Source organism: Hetaerina americana, unplaced genomic scaffold (assembly GCF_022747635.1).
Source record: "Hetaerina americana unplaced genomic scaffold, ioHetAmer1.1.p SCAF_11, whole genome shotgun sequence".
NCBI lineage: Eukaryota > Metazoa > Arthropoda > Insecta > Odonata > Calopterygidae > Hetaerina > Hetaerina americana.
The window spans coordinates 37,462,401-37,489,782 of NW_027286181.1; the positions used below are offsets into that span (position 1 = coordinate 37,462,401).

The 27,382-nt window shown below is 35.9% G+C and overlaps 1 protein-coding gene across 3 annotated transcripts in view; it reads right to left on the reverse strand.

Moving 5' to 3' along the window:
* Papss (PAPS synthetase) overlaps positions 1 to 27,382 on the reverse strand; it is a 100,387-nt gene that overhangs the window by 10,341 nt on the left and 62,664 nt on the right. For 2 of the 3 annotated variants that reach the window (XM_071599591.1, XM_071599592.1), the window contains exons 2-6: positions 7,528 to 7,642; positions 5,765 to 6,000; positions 4,477 to 4,615; positions 2,959 to 3,077; positions 1,637 to 1,861 (exon numbers count right to left, since the gene is read on the reverse strand). In XM_071599591.1, the coding sequence (XP_071455692.1) occupies positions 1,637 to 1,861; positions 2,959 to 3,077; positions 4,477 to 4,615; positions 5,765 to 6,000; positions 7,528 to 7,642 (834 nt within the window). Of the gene's footprint in view, positions 1 to 1,636; positions 1,862 to 2,958; positions 3,078 to 4,476; positions 4,616 to 5,764; positions 6,001 to 7,527; positions 7,643 to 9,043; positions 9,074 to 27,382 lie in introns of all 3 variants that reach the window. The other variant, XM_071599590.1, reaches the window with a different exon arrangement.

Here is a 27,382-nt window from a genome sequence, read left to right on the forward strand (position 1 = left end):
AATAGACAAAAATATGAACACATCAATTAAGTTATTTCTGGGAGCCATAAACAATCATTATTTGTGGATTCTCAATTTATCAAGCATTGTTTTATTCATTTCAATAAATTTAGAAAACAATGCACTATTCCCTATCTATTAAGCAAGGAATTCTGCTCAGTATATTGATTTTGTAATTAGTTAAGATGAATTAAAGATAATCTTCATGTAATCTATCAGCTTTGTGGCATAAAGACACAATTTAATCTCAAAAATGGCTGTGAATTCAAAAATATATTTGCACCTACTATTTACAGGGAACAATTAGTTGGTGATCATTTTGGATAACAATACCAATGTCCACTTTACTTCAGCTTCAAGTAATGGAGAAAAGTTTTGTGATTCTGATGAAAACTAAATATTAGCTCATTAAATGAAATTCACAATTATTGGAAATGGTTAAGATTACAAAGTTGGGGTTGAACCTGATTGTGGTATCAATAATATATCTCCAGACTAAATTAGAGTTAAGGAGAGATGTCTCTAATTTACCCCTTACTCCCAAATATGAATGCATGGAAACCCGTGGTGCCAAAAATACCTAGCATAATATGGCTTTAATAGTATACTCTGAATTTTTCCATGTCATTTTGTTATGAATCATGACTGAGAAGGAAACACAAAGGGGCAACAACAGGTTATTGCTTTTCGTCATCAATTATCCACTAAAGTAAATGTATCCTCGTGCAGTTGTATAGGCAATGTCCATTTAAAACCTACCTAAACCCGTAGAATACCCATAATAATTCCATCAACAAAGTTGAGAATGATGAAATAGTGACCGAAAACCAAGGAGAGATATACTGAACATCAAAATACTGAAGCTATATTATTTAACTTCCCAATATGTGCAGATTAAAATGACAGGAAGACTTTTATTTGGGGTACTTTAGTTTAATTTTTTGCACAATGTGCACACTACATCTTTGTAAATATTTCAGGGTTTTACCCACATAAGCTGAAAATCACTTATAAAGCAAATTCCAAAGAAACTGCGGGAGATGCCGCAACAGTAACTTTTAACGGAGTCATCCGCTAATGTGCATTTCAATGCAACAATTTCAGAGCGTAAAAATCATTCGCCTTGACTGGGACTCGAACCCAGATCCCTCAATATCCGGTCGAGTGCTTTAGCCACTTAAGCTACCGAGGCGTCCTCTTAAACTCTGAAATTTTGGGGCTTTTAAAGGAACTAGATGTTATGACGAAATACCGTACATACAATGTCACATGCATTCGTAGTCGTGCGCGAGGCGCCACTGTCCACAAGGTTAAAGCCCACTTTAAACACTTATGGTGTTTTCCCAAAGCATTTTAGATGTTCACCAATCAAATGGCAATCCAAATCATTTGATGAAATGGCAATCCAAAATATTGTTTAAGTAATTTCTAGGAAACATAAACAACACATGTGACTCAGCTTACAATATGACTTACCCTAAGAAATAATTTGTCCCATGGACTTTATATACTCATGCTTAAGAAATAAACTCATATTATCAGAAGGAAAATAGGAAACATAACAGTTTTTGGCTTAACTTTGTGGACTCTTTGTGGAATGCTGACATGAGTTACTTTACTACATAACAATGCACACCTGTAAAAATTGGTCCTCTCTCATGAAGCCCTTAAGAGGATAGGCCCACCCTTCCGCTAGAACCTGCACCCATTGTAGGTCTAGTGTCGAGATTTCTAGTTGCTGGAGGGATTCAGCCTCCTTTCTTGCTGCCTCCAGCCTGTTCTCGCTCACAAAGAGCTCATCAACTTGGTCCATTCCAATTAAACCTTCTCCCTGCCGGTTTAATCCTTTTGGTATGATTCCCTAAAGAAAAAAGCACAATCAAAAGTTAATGTATGAAATAAAAATTCAATAGTTTACTTGCTATTAATTAACATAACTTTGCCGAATAACCATTAATTACCATTTCATATTCCTCTTAATCTCTTTAACTTATAATCCTAAAAACTACAGAGAACATACAAGCATCAGGGAAAAAATAATTCATATTGGTTCATAGTGTTTGAAAAAATTCAATTTTTACGTGACATGTGATGACTAACTTTTCAAAGCAGGCTTTGAAGGCTTTTCTAAGCTTTAGGCGGAAATTATTAATTTACAGCCCTTGAACATGCACTAGCATGAAGAAAAATGAGTCCAGTTCCTTTAGTTCATAACTTTGAGTCTGCTCTTCACAAACACATTTTCAAACTATAGTTCAGCTAAAGATTAGCTTTTTTGTCAAAAGGTGATTGTGATTAGTAAATATGTTCAATTTAAATTTTACTACTGACTACTGAACAGTCCTTTGAATGTTTCACATAAAATAAATGCCTAGAGTTTGAATGTTTCAAGTTGAATAGTACCAATAATTTTCCTTTGAATGACAAATTGGACTTCTAATTATGCCATTATTTTACACATTCACCAAACAGAGACTTTCAGAGATGAGATTGTTAAAAAATTACACATATTAATAGAATATCTATGTTTATCATTATTATTATTATTATTATAATTATTACTATCTTTTTGAAATAAAGAACAAAAAAAAGAAGATACAGTGAATTGAAAATTGCATTACCTAAATCAACTGTTTATGAAATGTATGTCAGTTTGCATTTGTAACTTAATGGCTATAAAAGCACTAATTTTATATTATTATTTTAACTGCAAACAAATTAAAGTATCCTGATAAGTAATAAATACCTTTATCCAAAATCGCAATATAGCCCTCATGACACAGTTTACATAAAAGTGTGCTGCCCTAATGGAAGTTTCTCTAAGCAATTTGTCATGGAAAATTGGAAGAGAAAAATTTAATGTGCTGTGGTAAATCAGCCTTCCATCAATCTATTGTAGGAAGAATGGTTTATTAAATCCCGATTTTATAAAACTGTATATTTGCCAGCTATACTTACATTCTCTTCCAGAAGATCCACAACCTGCAGAGTGGTTTCTTCTACAGTGCAGTCCACAGTTTTCACAACAAGGTCAGGGATCTCAGGCTTCTCATAAGCTTGATCCACACCAGTGAAACCTAAAATAAATCAATAAAGAAATTTTTTCTAGCTAATTACTAATTTAACCTTAGCTTTAGCTATTGACTTAAGGAATTGTAAAACGACACTATATCATAAATGCCATTCCAAAATTCACCACCATAAAGCCACTTAGATAAGTTAGTTTTGAGAACCATAATGAAGCTGCATTGCTACTAAAAGTGACCAGCTTTCACCAAAATAAGCAACATAGGATAGAGACTTATTATCATCAAGCATTACTGGGTATTAGGATTGGTCAAAAATTTCCTGTTTTAATTTTTTTTTATTTAATTATTACTAAGATCAACAATACATTTTGAATAATTTCCTTCCTAGGAATATGTTAAGACTGGGGTTAATCAGGCATTTGTTAACCATGCTGTTGGGGGTGTCACGGCTAAAATTTATAGGAGTTAAAATGGTTTATCTTTATTTACCAAGTACTAACAATTTTTATTCCACACATCATTCCCTAAGGTTTCTCCCAAAATGTCCGGACAAGTGGGATCATAAAAACATTTTTATTTGCTCATTTCTACATCAATACAAAATAAAAATCAAATATCAGGGCCCACACAGAGATGTTGCTGGAGGATATTGAACATGAACATCATTCAACAGCTTCATAATGAAGGTGATGTTCATGTGAGGTGGAATATGTCTACCTAATTAATAACTTTCTAGCTATCATTTTTCATCATTATTTTCAATTCAGAGTTTCACTGAGTGTATATTTATATCTTAACACCCTGAATAAATACTGTTTGATCACACCCTTTCCAAAATACAATGTATCAATCTTTTAATCAATTCCATAAGCAATTGGGTTCGATCAAAATATTTTAAATCCTCCATATCACCATATAACAAATGAAAAGGTAATTCGAAATTTTCCATACACTGTTTTAGTTGATTATTTCACCAGGAAATTGTGGAATCAATTAGTCAAATCTCAAAAATAGTTTTATCAAACTAATATCAATAACATCTATTGTATAGCTTTTCACCATCTTTTGTACTTATCTCTGTATTCCTGAATATGATCTTAGCAGGCAATCATGTACCTGCTAAGCATATTTTGATAGTAAATTCTCCAAATGATAAGTTTTCCACTCTTAATTGTCTAGAAAACAAGACTGATTTTTTTCTGACATGGCAAAATGGCTACAATGAAAATGCTCATTGGGGAAAATGATTTAAATCTCAACATACAGTCTTAATGTGGAGTGTGGTTGACTGAAAATGAGCTAATTCCTTGGGTGAGATCTGTGATATTTTTTCCCACACTCAATCTATGCATCAAAAAACCAGTAAAATGATGCTGCTGCCATTTACTTTCCCAGTAAACACATTACCCTTTGAATTGAACAAATTATAACAATGAAACTTAATCACCTTTTATGGACCCTTCTCTTGCTTTCTTGTAAAGACCTTTGGTATCTCGAGTTTCACAAACATTTAAAGGTGTATCAACAAAGACTTCAAAGAAGGGTAGCTCACTCTCTTTATGGATCTTTCTTGCCATCTCACGATCCTGTGCAGAGAATAACAGGATTAGAACACTCCAATATATATCAACCATTTCAGATTTGAATGACCTAAGGAATTTCATTGTTAGATTACATTGTATGTAAAAATGAAGAAGTATCAATACATTATCTTATGTACCACATATTTTTAGAAGATCTACATGAACTTTGGACAATAGAAAAATTTCTATACGCTCCTTGATGATACGATATAATTTATAAAATTATTATTAATTATTAAATTATTATTAAAATTCTTTAATAACATTTGTATAGATCCCTTAAAAAATTTAGCATCAGCTGCTCAAGTCTCAGACTATTTTTCACAAGTTCATTAGGTTTCAGTGTAAGGGTTTTCCTTTTCATAAGACTATCCCTGATGGAGAACTTAATTGTTACCTGCAATCGAAATTCTCCTCAAAAACACATTACCAAAGTATTAACTAATTTTATCATATAATTCAAATTTAATTAGTTAATCAATTAAAAATAAAAAGACTGCAACTACTCACAAAGCTAATTACAAATTTTAATGCATTCTAAATTTACTGAATTGGAAAATCTCTGCTATTATATATTTCAGAGTACTTAATATGCATTTATTTTAATGAAGCATAGCTTGATTACTTCCAAAAAAGCATTATTTCCCTAATAATAGCTATACTGCCATTTCTGAATGTATCAAGAGATCCTGATTGTTTCCCAACACTAACTTTTTCTCACTATACTGAAAACACAAAGAAGGAAGGCACCAACATCTACAGTTTTATACTATATGTACTTATTAACATGTGGCCAGCTTAGGCTATTATCTCAGGGATGGCTGTATGATTGTTATTAGTAAATTTTACTCCAATCAACTCCCTGGTTATGTAGATGGGTTCATGATGAATTTATCTAAATATCTTTTCATGAAAATTATGGCAAACTGGTCACCATGAAATAAATTTGGCTGCAATGAAATATTTTCTGATTCAAACTCTGCACTCAATTTTTTTCATTTTGTTAGAATAATATTGCTGCAAGTTGCCCTTCATTGCATATGAGTAACAAATTAGTGTTGGAACAAATCATTATGGCATTATTGTAGAGCCTTATAATACCATTGTCTTCATGAACATTATCATAGATATTGACTAAAAAAGCCCATTTACCTTGGAGAATGGCGAGACAAAGGAGCACAATGCAACAACCCCTGAATCTGCGAACAATCTGGCAACCTCAGCAACTCTTCTAATATTTTCTTCTCGATCCTCAGGTGAGAACCCAAGATTTTTGTTCAAGCCCTTGCGCACATTGTCACCATCCAATCCATAGGCTGGAATCCCTCTGGAAACCAGGTATGCCTCTAGCTCAAATGAAACAGATGTCTTACCAGCTCCAGAAAGGCCTACGAAAAAAAATTTCAATTGGAATTCAACATCATTATTCCAATAATACCCACAAGTCTTAGTCTCATACTATATGGAATTTTAGAGAAGTATAGGTATACAACACTCACTTAAGTCAATTTAATATGTAATTATTAATACAAAAAAATCATTTCGGGATTTTTTTCAATATTAATGATTCAGTCAGAATAAAATTCAGTTATAGAGACTTGCCAGCACCTAATAAGAAAGAAATTCTCTCTCTGAAATATTTTTACATATTTTCTATAATTTTGTTGTTTAGCACTGACCGCAAATATTTAAGAAAAATATTTTCATAACATATTTAACATAATAGGATAAATTTATATTCATAAAATAATTTCAATGCCCAACTTATGTTTTCCATTATCCTCCAGGCATATGATATAAATGATGTACATTCTTCTATTTAAGCTAAAAAAATTTTTTGAATCTCCTGACTTGAACTACTACAGTTATCATATGGACAAACTTTTGTCAAGTTTCTACACATAATAATGATTTTTGTAAAAATATACTAAAATGGAATGGTTCATATAACCTTATTATTTTCATGTTTTGGGGAAGACATTGTGGCATTTGCTCAGCTTATTAGTTGATCGAAGGAAGAGAACTTGATTATATAAGGTCATTTGATTAGAAATAAAGATCATCTGGGAGGAGAGTATTGAGTGGCACCAAGACTGATGTAAGATGAAGCATATCATCAATATAAGAGAAGCATAAAAAGCTATATGATAGTATGAGCTAGTGGGTTTTAACCAGATGCCTCCATTTTTATAATTAAATGAAACCTCAGACTCCACATGGATACTGTGTATGCTAGTATTTCATATTTCAAGATACAAATAAAATAATTAGTCATTTTCTAGTTTTAATAAATTAGCTAAGCTCACTTCATTGAAGTAATAATACTATAAAAGACACATATAAAACTGCATAAACCATAGTTATAACAATTTAAAATGATTTTTTTTAAAGCTGAAACATTTTGTTATGCTCTAATTAATGGGTCTCTTAGTAAAAAATCAATTCATCAGGAACTATAAACGATCTTACATGTTCAACTATATGCAACTGAATTGCATTATAGATAGGTTTTCCTTTATCCAAGAGCTCGGTTAAAAATTCCACAAGTTTGGATATTTCTCTTTATAAACATGTTCACATATGAGGTGAAATGTTACAGTGGAATCAACAAGCAAGGTACACTTGAAACTGAATCACCACCATAACAGTGCACATCAATGAAATAGGAATTCATTTTACTCAGCCAAAAACTTCCACAGAAGAGCGCACATTCTTTTCCTTGTGGATTTCTCAAAACTTATACCATTGATAGACTAATGTTTAATTTTACTAAGGCCACTCCCATATATCTATGAGAAAAAAATTCAATAGAGAGAATGAAGAAAAAGTGTCATTGCTATATGCTTGAAGTTCAAATACTTTCCAATACTATGTATATATTAGCATGTATATGATTTCATGGCCATTTGACTCACCAGTGAACCATACGGTGCAACCTCTGAAACCTCGTAGATTGCCAAGTATTTGTCCTCGTTTGTCTCGGGACACATGGTGCTTTTGCTCGGTAACATTGGTGGCAACTTGCAAAGCCTAGAGATATTAAAGGTAAAATGTCATTTAATATTCAACAAGCACAATTCCTTTTAAAGAGTCATTCATAAATTAAAATTTGCACACAAACAAGCTAGAAAAAATCAAATGAAAAATTACTGCATCAAAGAGAAAGAAATCAAGTGATGTTGTGAAAACTGATCAACAGCAAAAGAAAATAAATGAATCATTGAGAGTAGGTATTTTCACTTAATTTTTCAATGTACATGCATCAAAATATTTTCATTTATCAACAGTCTGAAATAGTAAGTAGAATCGTAAGTTATTCAAAAACTGTTAGCGCAAAATTTCTAACTACGGTATAAAAAGAGTAAACGTAGGTACACCAGGAAGAGTTAAAAACTAAGTGCATCTTAACTAAAGCCTTTCATAATAATAACCCAAGAAAATCAATCTAATCGTGAATGAGGCTGCATATGCCCTGGTGGGTAAAATCACACACAAATTTTCATTGAGCAAAGCATTGAGTTGAACATTTAATAAAATCCAGGCAGGATTTGATATTGGCCTTAATTATAAATAAAAGAGATTCTTGCCATTCACCAAAACTAAAATTTTTTTAGTTGTTCTTATTAAGTATCCCTTAATTACATTGAATAGAGCAATGTCTAATGATCCAAAAGCTAATCAGTTATATGAACAAATGATTTGCTAGGAGAGAGTGAGTTCCATCCAAGGGTAAGACCCTAAGATGTCACTAATTCTGCTTAAGAGACATTAAGTAGAAAAAGGAAGTTCAGCTCTGCAGCCCATGATGATTGAGTTCTCTTATTCATGGTCACCACATAAATTTCCCCATATGTTGGAATAAAAGGTTTTCCAATGCCTTCCTCATGCACAATAAAAGACAATATTAACATATATCCAGAAAACTATCATAAATAAATTAGAGAGGGAAGAAAATGGAAAATATCAGGTATCCGTCCAATAACAGGACTTCTATACACATTGGAGCATATTATATAATTTTTCACAGCATTTGCATTAAAAGTAATAGGTATTCATTTAATGTTTCAAAATGTAATTCCTTCTGACATGATACATATAATACTAAATAGGAGTTTCAATCAATTAAATTGATTGATAGACTCAAAAATATAGACTGCTTGATTTTCGAGAGATTTTTAGCAGTATTTATATAGTATGCTGCAAAGGATTCAAAATTTAACCTCAACAAACAATTGCTGGGGGAAAATGATGAAGTAACCAAAATTGTCATCAAATCAATCTCATAGAGCTATCTACATAATTATGCATGCAGAAAAATGGTATACATAACCCAAGATACCTAAATGACCAGAAAAGGCCATGCAACTATGTTATTTCCCAACAACCATGCTCAAGCAACTTCACAAGCACACAATCACAACTCCTCCTTACCCAAGCTGAAGTAGAGGTGTTGATCATCTCCTGTAAAGGATAAACATTTGATGAAAGTGAAAGTGCGTAAGCCCAAGCATGCCCAAGCTCATTTCCATTGGTAAATGGCTGGAAATTAGACATATGTACAAATATATGTATAGAGGCATTTGTTAGTAATAACAACCCCAAATTAGTTTCACAGCATTTGTGTTGAATAATTACGACAAAAAGGAATTAAAAGGAATAGGAGATCACATACACTGACATAGGAGTGTGAATATAATTTATACATAATGCATATTTTCTTTATTTAATATAAAGCTGATGTGAGCTATGAGGCACTTCCTTTAAAAAACGAAAAAATTCCAAAAAATCATGTCAAATAAGTGGAAGCTCCACAAGAAAAGTTAAATTAGTGCAAAAACTATTTGAATATTTTAAGACAGATCATTTTACACTATGGAGTACCAATCATACCAGTGCACACCCATGACATGGGGATGGTACTATTACTTACAAACCCATACAGTAACTTCTGTTTAAGTTCTGGTCCAAAGTATAAGGTAGATAAGAAGGAAAAGAATTGAATTATTCATAGAAGCTTTTACAAGGAGAAGGGAATCGATGACAAGGGTCTTGAATAAGGATGGCAAGAGAAGACCATGAAAAATAAATATGGAGTATACTTTTAAGGCACAGAAACTTGATTTTTGAAGTAAAATGGCAAGTGTACAAAGAAGGCTTTTCTGATATGGGTGTGGAGAAAAACTGAAAAAATAAAATGGATGGAAAGAAAAGCCAACAAAAAAAATTGTGCATATTAGGGGAAGAAAGGGGGTCAATGGGAGAAATTCAAAGGAGGTAAGTATATTCGATTGAGGATGTTTTGAGCACAAATGGAATGCTGAAGGCAGTGATGGATGGGAGGTAGGGGGGCAGAAAATAATAGGTACATTGGATGGAATGAAGGAATACAGAAAGAATGAAGGATTGAACAAGGGTTTAATATAACACAGGGTTTTATATAACACAGGGTTTTATATAACACAGGGTTTAATATAACTTTGCATCTTATTTGGTGAGGTTTAGAAATTTAGTGATGGTTAGTCTGTGTCCATTTAAAATCTACTTTAACCAGTAGACAGTCATTAATAATAAAAAATATGCCCAACAAATTAAAATAAAACCCACCACAAATAAGGATAAAGGGAAGAAATTCCCAAAAATATGGTCATCACATTTGACTGACCAAAACCTTTTCTGCAACAACATTACATGTACTATAAATTAATCTAAACTAAATACTATAAGTTAATCAACCACTATATATATATATATATATATATATATATATATATATATATATATATATATATATATATATATATATATATATATATATAAACCGTACAATAAGTGCCCAACGACGGAGTTAACACGACAAGTTTTTTGAGTAAGCTCGCGACGAAAAAAATTCCCTTGGGCGAAGACAGCAGTGTGAAAGTCACGCGAATTTAGCCATGTACCATCCATTTCCAGTCTGGTAATTGAGCAAAATAGGCAGCATGACGGAGTGCAGTAAAAAATTTATATTTTTTTAAATGCGTCGCTAGCTGGGAACTCGTAATTACAGGATCGTGCAATACGTTCTTCCGGGAGATGCGGGGAGAAAGCCGGAACGCCGATGATGCTGGATGGGCACAAGAAAGTAGAGTGGCCCTTTCACTAGCCTTAACTCTGACAAAGAGCGGATAACATAGCGGTAATGGGGGAAAGCCGCCGCTTTTGCCGCTCCGCCCTCGCGACATTTTTTCACGCAGGAGCTATTAATGAGACGAAACTGTGGATTTCCTTAACTGATCCAGTTATCCTAAAAAAAATGGCAGAGGATTAAACGTAGCCACGAGATAAAATAATCAAGATTTAAAGTATAGGGTACTTATTTTTACTAATGCGCCAAGAATATTTGTTTGAATTCTTCATAGTTTCTTTAATAAGTTTCACTAACTTGAAACGTTTTTCAATGCCTACGATTAATTTTTTACGCTAAATAACTCACGAAATGTTTTTTTTACATTTCTGTTTACGCATTCATACATGGGCATCAATAACAATACTTTCACAGCGAAAATACAATACAATACTATTCGAGTATGAAAAACAATATACTATAGGTATCATGTGAGTCATTTGTAATTGATGCTTAATGTGATTACATCGTATGGACCATGCAACAAATAGTTTGTTCCACCGAGATAATTCAATTTAATATCTTCAGAGAAATTGTTGACGATAATAAAGCGCCATTTTTACTGAACTTGGTGAGGGCAAGCAAAGGACATTCAGCCTTAAAAAACACTAACCTCGGAAGAATGTTTATTTTCTTTACTCTACATGACAGTTTGTCATAAATTCACGATATAACTTAGAGAAATGCGATTTAATGAAGTTTTCATGAACAAATTCGTATGGAAGATCGCTTTGAATTTCTTTCGCATCTCGAAGCCATCCAATTTTGGAGAAATTATTCTCAAAATTAGAGAATTTGCCGAGTCAACAATCGTGGAACGTTGCAATTATGGTAAATCTAAATTTCATTAGGAAAGACAACAGGCAAGAGAACAACAGGAAGGCAAAATACACTCGAATATTTTCTTTTAATCATAACAAGAGTCAGTTATGGACTCGACCTAACTTCACCATACCCGAGGAAGGCGCTATTTTCAAGCCTCTTTTACAGTACGTGCTGTAGGAAGTGCGAAATCATAACTGCGAAGAATAAGAAAAACATAATATATTTCTGGATGGCTGCCCTTGAAACGAAAGAAGCCAATAAAATTCTAAACCAGTAAGAAGGTCGAAAGAGTTGCACAAAAAATAGATAAGGACAATCACTGCAGGTATATTACGTCAGAAGTTACTTTTTTGTACCACGAGAAAATTCTCAACTTCTTTCAGCGACCTTTCAAGCTCCAGGAACAAAACATGATAAGAAACCAGTAGAGACGGCATTCCTATGCGGTGGGAACAATGGAAGCAAATCACTCCTCGAAAAAAAATAATCCAGAGGAATGAAAAATACGATGGAGCTGTGGATTTTTTTTGTCTCCGCTGTTTCGCAATGTACTCCGGAAACAAGACGGTCGAAGAAATAAGATGTCTTTGAGGCATTAGATGACTCCACATATTCTGGTCTAATCAGAAATCAACGAAATAAGATATAGGAATTCATCAACAAAAGCTTCACCAATCCAAAAATAAATAATATCAAGGAGTGATATTAAGTTTTTCAAGCAAATATTTATCACCGCCCACTGTCGAGTCGGGGTCCTCCCGCAACTCAGTCGTCCCTTTACAGTATTCACCCGGGCCCTCTTCCAAAATACTATGTAGACCTTTCTCGAGAGCACTGGTAATTACACACTATTACTTGAGTCTGGCATATAGTTCGGCTACCCAATCGAGACACCCTAAGCTTCACCCAAGCTGCGTGATTTTTCGGGTAATTATCTATTTATTTAACGACTTCATCGGGGTGAGATTGAGAATTTAAAGTCCCTTCTTCCACCTAATCCCTAAATATTACATTATAGGCAATTACAAACACGAGGAAAACCCAACTAGGTGGAAATCGGACCCGTGACCTCTGGATCAGACCACTGGATCTTAACTTATATCGACCCATCGCCAATCAGAACCAATTCTCGAAAATATTTGAAAAATCCTACCATCGACGGATGGTTCCTTCCTTAGAATCCTCCTGAAATTAATCATCTAAACAATGCTCTGGATGATAAATGTAATAACTGCGCTTTATTATTTGATTTCACGAAAGCCTTTGATCTTGTCAACCATAATATACTCTCTGAAAAATTACATAGGATAGATGTTACATGGCCACCAAAACACTGGTTGATGGTATATTTACAAGACATAGTTCAGCATGTTATTATCTGCAAAGATGGAGCAAAATATACTTCTCCCCCTAAAATAACCAATCTAGGTGTTCCCCAGGGTTCCATCCTCGGATCCACGCTCTTTCTTCTTGTAAACCAGAAAATTCATTCGTGGTTTATAAACAATTTCCTCAAAATTAATACTGATAAATCACAAGTAATAGAGTTTGCTCATAAGAAAAATCCATCCAAAGTGCTGAAAATACCATTAGAAGGTAAATATTAGCCTTTGGTGAGTCAGTAAAATTTCTTGATACACAAATTGTCATCTTTATTGGGATTCTCATATTGATATGATCTTAAACGAACTCAATCCACAGTGTTTCCTGATCCGGTTCAATCCGCTTTACTGTTCCTAATAATGTTCTTCTATCACTCTATTACTGTCTGTATTATTCTCATATTGTTTCCAATGTTAATTTCTGGGGTTCATCCCCACAGGCCATATGCATTTTTAAATTACAAAACAAAGTTGTACGATTGATAGCTTATGTTAGATATGATGCCCCTAGTCTTCCATTATTTAGGCAGTTTAACCTTTAACCTCGTCCGTGTATTTATATTTTTACAACTGTAGTATACACAAGAATGAACGTAAGGCTTTCCCTACTAATGCTGACGTTCACAATCACAGTACCCACAATATAAACAATCTACATGTCACTTTTGTGCGCACAAGATGCACCTACCAAGGGCCCAAGAACATGGGACTTATTTTGTACAATAAACTTGCTTATTTTCTGAAATCTTGTATGTGTTTAGTGACCTTAGGGTAAATTAAGATATTTGTTATTCAAAAGAATTTTTATAGTGTGGATGAATACCTGTCTTATAATCAATAAATGCGTCTGTCTTCAACTTGAATTGTATCCTCATGTTTCCATTGTTTTACATACATATATGTAAATTCTGCTCCGACAAAACCTATACCACATGGTCTGCTGGTGAATAAATGGTGATATGATATATGACCTTTGAGTTGGCAGACGAGGACGTTGCCCCGCCGCCACTGAGACCGGCAGAACCTGTCATAACTTCCTGGACCGCAGTCGGAAATACCGAAGAAATACGGGTTCTAAATATATTGATTTGAAAAATTGGTGCCAAAGAATACGGTGGCACGGAATATTAAGGTCGAATAATTTAGCGGAAAAAATAAATTTTTCTAATCGGAACAAAATGTCGTACCTGGGGAGAATTGTACCGCCAGGATATGACAGCTCTATCTTTTCCTTAAATATTTCTTATCGACTCACCTGGCCAATTATGATGCTACATCAATGACCGATTAAATCAATACATCATCTTTTATAGTCGGCATTAATTCTCTCGCTGTTAGTCCTAAATTCAATGGGACAATATTAGTCCTCAATTCAATGGGACAATAGAGAAGGCTTTACTGCCCTGTTTCGTTCTCCCAATCCATCCTTCGTGCTCTGCGTTTCGCATTCATTTGAATCGAAAGGTCTCCCTCGCTATATTATTCTTAAACTTAGCAGCTATAAAAAAATATATAACAATGAATATATTGTTCACAATAAAATCTTCGAAGGCCGATGATATGAATGATTATGAATAAGAATAAGGGAATTTTTATGCGGGAGAGAATGAGAAAAACCTTCTACTGGCTGCTAATGCAAGTCGTTTTTAGATTATTAAGGAATAATTATATACAAGAAATAATACTGTGGAATGCGATTGCAAAAGTCAAAAGTGCATGAGAAGTATTCATTACACACTACTCATTATTAGAAGATTTATAAGCACTCATTATTCACATTATTATGCATTAAGTTTCCGTTTGATCGCAATGGACGCACGCACACGTATATACATCGGAAGGCCTCGTTTACTTGAGTTATGTCTGAGGCTGAGCATGTAAATTTAGAACGCTTCTTTCCTGTTTTACACATATGGTCTCCATAAAGTCTTTATTGATTATAAATTGCACGAGCAAATTTTCATTCAATTCTCGTTTATTGTTAAATGATCCTTACTTCCTTTCACCAAACGCCACGTCTGCACGTGGAAGCCAGATTGAATTGATTATGCATTTAACTTGGCAATCCATCTATATTCATTACTCGTTACTCAGATAAACTCAGGTTTCATGTCGGAATCGAATCGAATCCAAAGTACCTTTGCTGTGGCTAGTTCTACCGGTAGTCTCACTTGGCAAGAGGAAGGATCACAACCCTCTTTTTTTTAAATTCGGAAGAAGAATTATCAACTGCCATTTTGTCCTTCGACAAAAACTCTTTGATAGTAAAGGCTCCAAAAATTTATAAACGTGGAGGTCAAAATGTTGGGCGTGAAAGCCTCTGGATGTCATGATACTTTTGTCGCAACATTTATAAAAATGCGGGTCGAGCATTACAAAAGAGAATTTTTGAAATTTATATCCTCATCGAAATGCAACTTTTTAATCTTTTTTAATCTAATTGTTTATAAATCTATCCCAACTAACATGTTTGAACATTTCTCGGAGAAGTGTTCATAAAATAATACGATGAATTTAAAATTAATTCAACCCCTAGTAATATTGATAGGAATGAGCTCTTACGGCTAGTAATATATAATAAATTTGAAACTCCAATAGCCGTAAACAGTTTACCTTTCTAAACAAAGTGAAAATGAAATTAATTGGCTAGCGCCACAAGTCAAAAAGGGGTAAAGGTAAAAAAGGATAATGAGGTAGGTAAAAGGGGTAAAAGGTAAAAAAGGTGGCCTTACCCCTTCGGATTGCCCTTACCCCTTCTCACTTCGACTTGTGTTGTAGTGACGATTACCCTTCAGTACGCTGAAGAGGGCTACTTAGTGGCCGAAATACGCGTATTCGTATTCACCTTTCTTATCCTCTCCTTTTTTACCTTTTACCCCTTTTACCTACCTCATTATCCTTTTTTACCTTTACCCCTTTTTGACTTGTGGCGCTAGCCAATTAATTTCATTTTCACTTTGTTTAGAAAGGTAAACTGTTTACGGCTATTGGAGTTTCAAATTTATTATATAATTCAACCCCATTCACGGAATTAGTGTGGTAAAGAGTATGGCTTTTACTTAATGACGCTTCCTACGCCTCAAACATGTCCGTGAGATCGGTAACCAGGTAACGTTGGTGGATGGGAATAATGTTTTGGATAGCCGCGTGGTATAATGATCGTGTATGTATTATACCAGACTTAAACATGAGGGTTAGGTTCATGAAATAGGCTTTGTGACATCACTGAACTCGATGATAACATCAAATTGGCTTTTCTTTTTTTTAGGAATGAAGTTCCCGGATTGCAAGTTCATTTTGACAGAACATAAAACTATCAGCAAAGTTTTTCTCGTGTATTTTTATATTTACAAGAGGAATCAGATAGATATGAGGTTGTCCAGCGATGGCTTTAACAGGCCTTTATTTCTACTAACAGTGACTAAATTGCCCTAAAAAACAAGGGAAGAACATAAGCATACAACACTATTTTTTTCGTCTAGACCAAAGCTTCTTCCGACAAAAAGATGATTATATCTGCACCGATACCCCTTACACAAATATATTTTTTATATTTTTTTATTTTTCAAGTATATTTTGTATATTTTTTATTTTATCTTACCAAATATACTTTAGGAACAACGACGTTGTTTCCAGAGTATATTTATAAAAATAGTAAATTTCTCTCACACCATTTAGAAAATTAGTCGGTAATATCGTTTTTATGAATTAATATACTTTCTTTTTTAAATTTATTATTCTTTAGTATTACTTGATCTAAACGTACCGAATTAGCTCGTAAGGTATGAATTGTATGAAATCGTATGAATTAAAGATAAATTTACTACCCTTCGTTCCAACGAAAAGAAACCACTAATCCTCGTGAATGAGTAGCATCAATAAATTACTTCCCAGTTCAGTTCGATAGATAGCCCCGATGGTTATGTTCTCCTTGTATGTTTATTTTAATATCAGGAATATGGAAGTTCATTCTGCATTAATTAACGTCGTATTTTTACTGAACTTAATGATTTCAATCTTTCGTATGTGCTCTAACGACAAAGGAGCTTCAATTTGCACTGAATATCCTTTTCCAGGAATATACTGGAACGGAATAACACCAGCAATGACCGAAGCGAGATTCGAAATGGCAACCTTCGGATTTTCTTAAGAGTGCGAAACCCACTGTGCTATGTTTTGGGGAAAATGTCATCAAGACAACATTAAAATAATAAGAGGTAGGGGGCCTATGTTCCTCCTTATTTCAATCGCTTAGAACCAGCCAATCCTTTCATTTCAAGGGCAATTACGTTTTCCCTATCCCTAATCAAGTTTTGGGTTTTTGCCGGTTGCACAAATAAAGGCCAAATTCAATGTTATCTTTCTAGGTTTAACTGTGTTCAATCATAAAAAAGCACTCATCAAATAGTAGACAGAGGAACTAAAAGTGACTATCAACGGGGTACCGAATTTGGGTCAAGAATAACCGCGATATCACGGAATCTTTGGATTAGCGTAGCACTAACGTCAGCCTTCTATGAATTTGCACACCAAGTCCGAAGAGGATTTATAGTTAGGAATATTCTAGTCGTAGTAGTAGTATTCTAGTAATTATGGGAGGCGAACTATAGCTAAGGTAATTTGCGTCATCAGGTATGCGTGGATAATTTCGTAGAAATATAATATTCAGGAAATGGAGAAAGGGTGTAGAGATACCCAGCGCCGGTATTAGCGCACTCTTAACCTAAGAGGCGTAGCGGTCTAGAGACTAATGTCCGATACGATGGACGGTGTACTTCACTAGTAGCTCTCTCTACATGGTCTCACTGGCTAGGAATCACTACAGACATTTATTTCCTTAATAGGTCCAGCTAAGTCGCACTTTTTATGCCAACACAATGTAAAATAGCATAATATATCGCATAAATGACGAGATTTTGAAAAAGCAGGAATGTCAAGTTAAACATTTAAGTGCGACGGAATGAACTAGAGAAGGTGAAACAGGTTTTACAGTTAGGCAGCATTCCTGGAGAAAAATGGGCATTGTAGTACGGAAACTAGTAGAAGAATAGCGAAAGAAGTACATTACATATTTGAAGTTATAAAGAAATGAAGACAGAAATAATAAGGGAAAACGAGTATTCACTACGCTGGAGGTAGCTCACGCGATGCCCAACAGTTGTTATAGAATATCAACACCTACCTTTGACTAACTACTTATGATGAGCAATGGAATAGTTAGGGTATTAGAGTGGTGTGGTGGTCTAGCGGTTTAGGTGGTGGGTAAGTAGGTTTGGAAGATTACGGGGTCTGGGGGAAGCCTCAGGACATCAGCAGCCACACCCGAGGCGTAATTTTCTGGTTACCAAAACGTTCTGGGAAATCGTGCCCGCGGGAAAGCGTGCAATGTACTCTTAGATAGTACAAGGAAAGAAACCTACCCCTCCCCTTCCCTGAAGTGTTAATTTCAAAAGCCGCACGGCTCATCAGGGTATGGGTTTTATCCTCAACGCAGGAATCCAGCATTTCAGCGTTGACGAATGCAGTTAGTAATGAACGATAACGTAAATTGAGGGTTCATAGTGAATGAATTTCTTGTATTGTGTATTTATTGCATTGCATTGATTCCTTTGTTTTTCAATGATTCCGTTGTTATTCCTTTATTACATCCCGTGACTGTATGGTATTGTATCGTACATTGTATTGTATCGTATATTGTATTCATCCATCAGGACGGATTCCGCTGTCGATTGATTTTGATAATGTGCAGTGTTTCCCCTAAACGAAAATTTCCAAAAATGAAAATGTTGTTCGAATTTATTTCTCCACGCAAATGATATGAAGCTGCGAGTACACAGGAGTCTTATGTCAACGCGTAATAATTTCATGAAGCCATTGTAGACGTTCGCTGGTTCGGAAGATGCATCCATGACAGTCATATTCTTCCAATAGGTTAACAAAAAAACAAATGACGAGGAGGATGCCGATAGGATTTACAGCTTTAGCCCGTTGCCACGAAACCAGATTTCAAGCCATATGCACCTTCTTCGGTTATACATATAATTATCCAGCCCCAAGTAACACCTCACGACATATACTTATAACTCGTCGTGAACCTCACATTTTTGAACCCGATCCAAAGGGAGATAGGTGCGCTTATTTAAAGAAAACCGGAATATTTAATAGCGCTCTTACTTTTCCCCCGACAATGTCCCCTGTCCTTCGACCGTCGCCAGTAAACACAAGCGCAGCCTTGCCGGTGACGGTCTTCGAGCCAGATATTGTCAAGGAGATCCCGCGGGCAAATTTTCAACCCAGAGCGGGAGTAAAAGTCCCACGTCACAGATGCGAATGCACCGAGAATGTGTCCGTTTCGCCGTGGCCCACTTTGAAGGTCGAGGCTGAGTGGAGTTCATGCAATTGGAGCTGCAGTCACGGGGGCGGAGTGGCCAGTGATGATTGGCCCGTGGATGAGTAACGGGATGCATAAAGATAGAGAAGCACATTTGCAGATCCTTCTCGGACGGTTAAATTCTAGCGTTACTTTTTACTCCGCGGGCCACCCAGAAGAATCCGTAAGCCCCATCCGTCGAGCTCAATTCCGTCCATGCAAAAATAGGAAAAACGAGGGGCTAATAAGTAGAACAGAATCAGACCTGAGTCCGCGGAAGTTGTAAGATGTGTTGGAATAAAAATTTTTGACTACTTTTCCACGAGTTAATTGACATGGCAGACAGGTTTCGCTAAACTACGGCATTTTCATGGTCCAAGGTGTCATGTAATTTTTCACAATATTATAAATTGTGAAATGGGGAATACGTCTACTCGCGCAAAAAATTACTAAGAATCCTTTATTAATAAGTATAGAATTCCACAACATTGTTCCAGATCCTATACACTATATTTGTGTTGCTATTATTGCACACAAGGCTATTATTTTCAATTAATAAAAGCTACCAACTCTAAACATAATCTTCGAGACACTACATACTCGCGTTTAAAGTATCATTTGTTTGCAAATATGAACTTACAAAATGTTAAGCCAGCCACTACGGACTGACGGACGGAAAGGGGCAGGTAATTTGGGAGTCAGGGTTCGAATACCAATCGAGTGCCTTTTGAATGCTAGGTTCATTACGAGGAAGCTTATACGAACAGCGAATTTCCTCTTAGGGTCCCAATAAAACTCGTCTACGCGTGTAAATAAAGATTCACGAGGATTAAACCCGTACTCGGACACTTGAAGCAACTAGTCGTACTCGGTCGCTAGAAGCCCGATCAAGCAATAAATTCAAGGGTAAACCTATGTGGAAATTCGCCTTGATGGAAAGCTACGTTTTATTATTGGCTGACACGCCTGGACAGAGAATGAGAGATGTACGTTCGATCTCGGTCAAGCGAAATAATTTTCTTCTAATCGAAAACATAAGCGTAGCAACTAGGGAGAGGAGATATATAAAATTACACCGCTATATTTAGAGATGGCAGGAAAATAAACCACCCAACGCCACACACTTCCTATCCCTAGAAGTAACCAATAACAGCCAAAGGAAACCGAAGTTATATTTTTGATAGAAATTCACACCAACAGAGTAGGGCTCTGCACCAGAAAATTTAAACTTCGAACATTTTTGTTTAGGGATAGTTCAAATGCTTTAACAAATAAGCAATTATCTCTAAAACTATTTCCTAAACACGAAAATTCAATATTTCTTTTCTCTAATGAAAATAAGAGTCGGAATAAGAAATGTTAGTAAGAGAAGTCCATAATCACCCGTACCTTTCAACGTATGCGTGGATTTCAACGCGGAGGAAATCGTAAACGAGGTACGGGAAGAACTGATAGGAATAAGAAGAAGGGATAGGGGTACACGTCGGTGGGGAGTTCATAAAATCAGTTTGGTTTGTGAATGATCAAGTTTAAGTTAGAGTGAGTCAAGGGGATATAATAATCTCTAAATGCACTGGAAAGTCAACGTTAAAGATATGGGATGAAAATCAATGTGAATAAAATAAAAGCCATTCGGTTTTCAAGAAAGAGGATTAAATATGAAAACTGGACGGCATAAACCAGAGCAGGTGGAATGGTATACCGAACTTGGAAATGTTTTGGAGCAATAAAGGCAAAGTAGTAGGGGCATTAGAAGATGAACTGTGTTAGACAGATAAATTTTCACAAGGATGAAGGAATTGATAATAGCAGACGTTGAGCAAATATGTTAAGAAAAGATAGGGAATGGATGGTCGAAGACTAAGATATAGGAGAGTAGGTTAGGTAAGGAGGCAGGGGGAGGAAACGGATAAGCATGTTGGAGAGAATGAAGGGAGGCAGAAACTACGCAGAATTGAAGAAGGGTCTATTTTAGTGTGGGTTGTCAAGTTGTTTTGTTAGAAGATGCTACAAAATTTTTCGCTGATCAGTTAGTATCCGTGAAAAATCTACCTTAAACGGTAAACCATCTGGTAACTAAATGATGTAAAATTTATGTAACATCAGTAAACCATAACATCAATGACATTTTACAAATTATTTAGAGAACTACGAACCATCAACTGATAACGGCGGTGTGGAACCACTTAATTTCGGCGCGCCGTATAGCCTCAATCTGATATATTTTGTAATTTCATTCTCAATTTTACGAGCCCTGGGTCATGATAAAATGATCACTTAGGCCTCTCGTTACATTGATTATGCAAATCATCGGTTGTTTTTCATGACTATTTGATAAGAAAAAAACAAAATATCCTGTAATTCTGCAAGGAATGAAATAACCTACAACGTAAATATAAAATGAACGTACCTACGGACGTGAAGCAATGAAAACGAGATAGCCGAGACGGTAAACTTTTTTAGTAAGCTTATGGACTCCGCTATCTCGTTTTCATAACCAACAACAATTAACATCTTTGAAAAAAAATCCACTCCTGACCATTAAATCATACTGAGAGACAAGAAAAACGTTCAAAATCAAACACGAGTGCCAAATAATTTGGCGTAAAGAACACTCCACACCTTGCGCTTCCACGTATAAGGAAGAGAATGCCAAATCTGTGTCATTAGTCTCACTTGGATAAAGCATTTTTGCTTCGGTTCGAAAAAACAACCCCATGCAATCAATTTTAACCGAGAAAAGTAATTTTTCGAGCACTATATCTTTCTGTGGAATCGAAACTGGCACATGGAAAGGAACTGGTCTTCTTATCCTGAATTTGTGAGTTCACTAAGGCCAACACACCGTGGCCTAAATACGAGGTCAGCTCTTCCCTTACCCATCGACTAACTTTCGTGTTGATTACTATGGTTTGGCTTATTCGTGCCCAAACCTTTTTCCGAAAAGTTAAGAAAAAAATTACATTTGGTTTATGTGTGGGATTTTTTATCACAACCCAAAGGTAGTGGTGTCCCTGCTCATTGAGCAAAGAGATTAATACCAGAATTGTCTAATTAAATGGCAACGTTTGCATTAACAAAAGAGAAACACGTTTGAACTAACTACAGGAATGCATTTAAAAACTTAATTCAAAAGAGTAGTGTGGAAATCATTCAAAAGAAAAATTTCTGAATGACATAATTTTTTTCCCGTGTATGAGACCTAACCATGCTTACAACTTCAGAATTAGGGACCACGTGCAGAAGTTTTAATTTTTTTAATTAAACAAAATACAAAGGATCGACAGCCGATATATTACAATTTTTAAGAGAGAACAGAAACGTTACATTATTGTTGGAGAATTTGGTAGGAGACTCGGTAGAGGCAGGATTCCTACATTACGACATAATCCGCTGGATAAATACAAATCGTATGAAATAACTCAGACACCAAAGTAATAATTCAAACCGCAATTGACCTTGGTAGGAGAGACAGTAATGAGAAGGGTAATATTCGTTTAGCGTATCCGTCCTTGCCTCGCTCAATTCGTTATCACAACAGAAGAAAACGACAAGCTCATAGTTTGAAATTCATAAGAAGTATTCAATGTTGCTCACCTATGTTATAAATTTTTAAATAAAATCCAAAGTTTCCCTCATGAATGATAACTAACTTAAAACCCCCCACGGTTGATCAGAGGGGAACGTGCAGATGTAGAAAACTCTCCAACTTTCAATTCCCTCTTCTCTCTCATGATTTTTATGTATTAGCATTGGAAATGTACACGTTCAATAAAATTGAATATTATGGGCGCGAGAACTTCCAGAAAAATTCACCGCACCTCCGAGTTCATTAAAATCTAAATTTAATTCCACTACTGTGAAAAATATTTCACGAAGGCAAAACGAGCCTTTGTGCAATGGAATGAAAACTGTTTCTTGCTATGGAGTCGTATTCTAGGTTGTGCAATTGAGAGGAAAATACGATATCCGGGACTTCTTGTTCTTGTGTAAGGTTGTCTAAGGAAGGAATGAGACAATACTACTGTACATGAGTCTTTATAGGTTTTGATGGTTGATGAAGCCACGGTTAGTGACTCTTAAGCTAGTCACTGAAGTTGGAATGTGGAATTTCTTTGCTGATCACATCCTGGTCGATGCAACCTCAACCAAATATGATTTGCAACACGGTATACCGTCGTTTCCATTACTTTTCACTCAGCATAGGAGAATAACATTAGAGAAGGTAGCCACTAAAGAAATAGCAACAATTCATATGAAAACTACATCGCTCCTATTTAATGTGTATCTATTCTTTCTGTGTTTCTTTCCCAGGCAAGGAGACAAATGCAATTATGGCAGCATTATCATGCAAAACCTATCGGAAGTGGAACAATCCCAACCCCAATACAAAGGCACAAAGTCATTTCAAATGGCAGATAAGTTGAGGGCGGAAGTGAAAGGATGGCAGCCGCGAGTCTTTTGTACTAAGCTTTCTAACATAAGAACGCCAAGAAAGAGATTGTTCATCGAAAGATTGGCCATCAAAAGAAGTCTTTCCGAAACCCATTCACTCACAATCAGCGATCAGCTTCTGCTATTCTTCTTCTAGAAGAAATATATCCATAACTTTGAGTTTAGGCATACATTACCGCACACAAGCATCCATTTTCAACAGAAATGAAAATTAATGCGCAAACGTCCTTCAGCTTATGGCAGGTATTTTAGAAATGTACAAAGTGTATTTTGCAGTCATCTTAAAGAGCAAACCAGTGCGAAGAATGTTTTCCTCAACAGGTACGACTAAAACTATTTCGAGAACATGATGACACATGATAACATGAAAAATATGTGATTTCATACAGCAGAAGTGCTACTGTATTGTTCATTTCTGCAAGGTTATTTTAATTGAACCTTTCCCTTGTTTTTGCTTTAGAATACAGTGATTGATTTCTTGGAAGAAAGACGGGAGTCATTTTGGCACGGGAAGCGTAGTGATGTCGTGATTTATGAATTGATTTTACGCAAACAATTAATTCTCCCATTGGTTAGCATTTTCATGACTTCATAGTTCTTCGCGTTGACGTCTGGCATTATTTCTTTCACGCATATCATCCGGGACCTTACTATTCAGTTCTTCCCACTCAACTCATCCCAAACAAACCGCCTTCATCCGACTATTGCGCCTCAATACACGTGTATCCGAGTAAATCTCAGCATATCCCCTCTTTGTGCTATCCCTTCTTTTTTCACATTTTCCATTAATTTTACTTTTCTCCCAACATCCCCTGCCATTTAAAAAAATACATTAATGAAACGTTCATAGCAAGAAGCAGCATTTCCCGGCAACGGGAAATCTTTTACTTCGGCAATACCCGGGGGCGGGGAAATCTTTATCCCTTTTTTCCACCCCTACTGCTCTAGTGGATCCACTATCGTCGCATGCTCTCACCTGTAACGAAGGAATTCCTAAGCGGTTGATCCTCTTAATATAGTCTCCATACGTCACTCTTAAGATATCATTCTGTTGCTTTTCACACTGACATTAACTGCGAGACAAGCGAAGGAGACAACAATCATCGTCTTCTATCTTCATATAAAATTTGTTTGTAAATTTAAGCCGCAGGAAATGTTAGCTGCAAATGAATAATGATCAACAGAGCGGGCTGGATCCACTTAACTCCCGGCTGATTTTTTGACCGAGACTGATTTTCACTTTGGAAAACAAGGCAAGAAGCGCCATATTCTCATTCATTAATCGAATATCGCCTCGGTTGAAACACACATCAAACAAAAACTCAATCGAGAGCAAAGATAAGGACTTCTCTTCGAACCCGCTACCAATAATGGACCATGACACTCCAGTCTTAAACACCATTTCAGTGTTACATGCACACGTAAAAATTGACTTCACCTAGTAACGTTGTAAGCCAACGAACTTAAAATATTCAAGACAGTGATTTTTTTTTCAGAATGCTCGGGTGCCTTGAGCCTGGAGTTACAGCATGGGGTTCTCTTTAAGCAGATTGCTCATAAGTATCACTTGAATATGAACTCGGCAGTCAAACGATCAATCAGTTAAGTTAATAGTCCAGGTATGCAAACTGAGTAACGATCACAAAACAGAAACTCGATTGAAACGAGGCGCACAGATATTGACACGAATGAGTATAAATCAATCAATATAAAAATAACAATAGTGGCATTAAACAATACAGTGCCATACATCTCGTGATGATGAACTGAGCTCAAAGCTGAAGTAAACAGTTCCCTGTAGGAACATAAACTTTTACAAGGCGTGTGGAATTGCTGAATTTCACTATCCAATCCAAAAGAACCAGGCACTCATTTAAACGGCATAAGAAACAAGTTCAGTTACCGTTAATCTGGCAGAAGGTCAATTCATAAACCCAGGGACTTATACAAACGACCGCAACGAAGATATGCAATGCTATAATTGTGTGCATGATGAGCATTTAATACCATGCAACGAAATGCCATTGCGTTGAATTTTCTTCATTGCATTCCATTGTAATTTGTTTAATCATCGTTCAACGGCCTCGACGATTCTCTTAATCAGCTATGCGATAATTGGCGTAATACGCACAAGACAACAAATTCTTCGGGTAGGAGAGTCGAATTGGCAAATTTTCCGCTTCAATGCTGAAATAGAGGTTTATGACTTAGGGTATTGGAGTTGTGTAATAGCAGACATCTTGCTCATCCGTAACTGTTTCCTCCTTTTCCACTCCAATTTGTTTCTCAACGACTTGGGCGAATAAACGACCACCATATAAGAAAGTAGAACAAAGTACATCACGTCAAAAAATAGAAGTCCAGTATATCTGTTAATGCACGTGAGGGATCTACCCTCATTCCTCCAATGTTTGGATTTTTTGGGTGACCGAGGTGAAACAAACAACCTCCCACAGTGTTCGTTTTTAATATGTCCCTCAACTTAGTACTCAACAAATAACGCATTCTTTGCGTGGTCTGAAAGATTCTCATACTTATCCGTGAGCTTTGATTAGAAGTTTCTTTTTATGAACAAAGACTACAACATTCGTAGCGTAAAAATGAGATTCAATTGTTTAAAATGTGTTCCTATTTGTCGAATTCATAATGAGAGAAACGAGAGTCGTCTTGCGGAATGCTTTAATTCAAGTACATCAACTGAAGGATAAACAGAATTTTTGTGTGTGTGTGTGTGTGTATATATATATATATATATATATATATATATATATATATATATATATATATATATATATAGTATATGCTTTCGTAGACGTAACACGGAAGTGCCGAATAGTACAATACACAGTAACACACAATATAGAAACACAAAAAAAGAAGAACACTCACACGTTATTTCTTGATATTTCGACGGAAACAATCCGTCTTCCTCTGAAGATATAGAAGTAATGACTGCTGGAGTTGTTGAGGTGAGGGGTGCGAGAGAAAGGGAAGGGGGCCAGGAGAAGGGGAGAACGGGAGGCGAAGGAGGGGTGAGGGTGGGCTTCCACAAAGTAACAATTTTAGGCCACTCCCATCAGTGAACGACATTGAGGCCCGGATGCTGATAGGCCATACAGATGTAAATGAATGCCATTTCAAGTGTTTTTAATTGTATAGGGTTATCGGATGTGGGAAGGGAGGCCAGGACGGAAACATTGTAGCACAGGTTGAAAGGGGTATTGTGATGGGAAGCATGTTAGGGATGGGGAGACCCGCGGACGGGGAGGAGGGATTGCACGAGGCGCGGTGGTTATTAATCCTAATGTTAAGTGGTGTGGAACATTGGCCTATGTAAAATGACGGGCAGAGTTTACAGGTAAGAAGATAAACTACATTCTTGGAAGTGCAAGAGGAATAGGGGAAGGGCGGGAGAGAGTTAAATGGTGGGATGGAGTGGGGTGGAGTGGTGAAAATAGGGCAGGTTTTGCATCTTGCTCGATGACATGGAGTGGGTATGGCTCTGGGGGTGTGAGGGGATTTTGAGAGCGGCCTGGTGGATTTGAACATATATAAGGAAAAGGGATAGGAACACG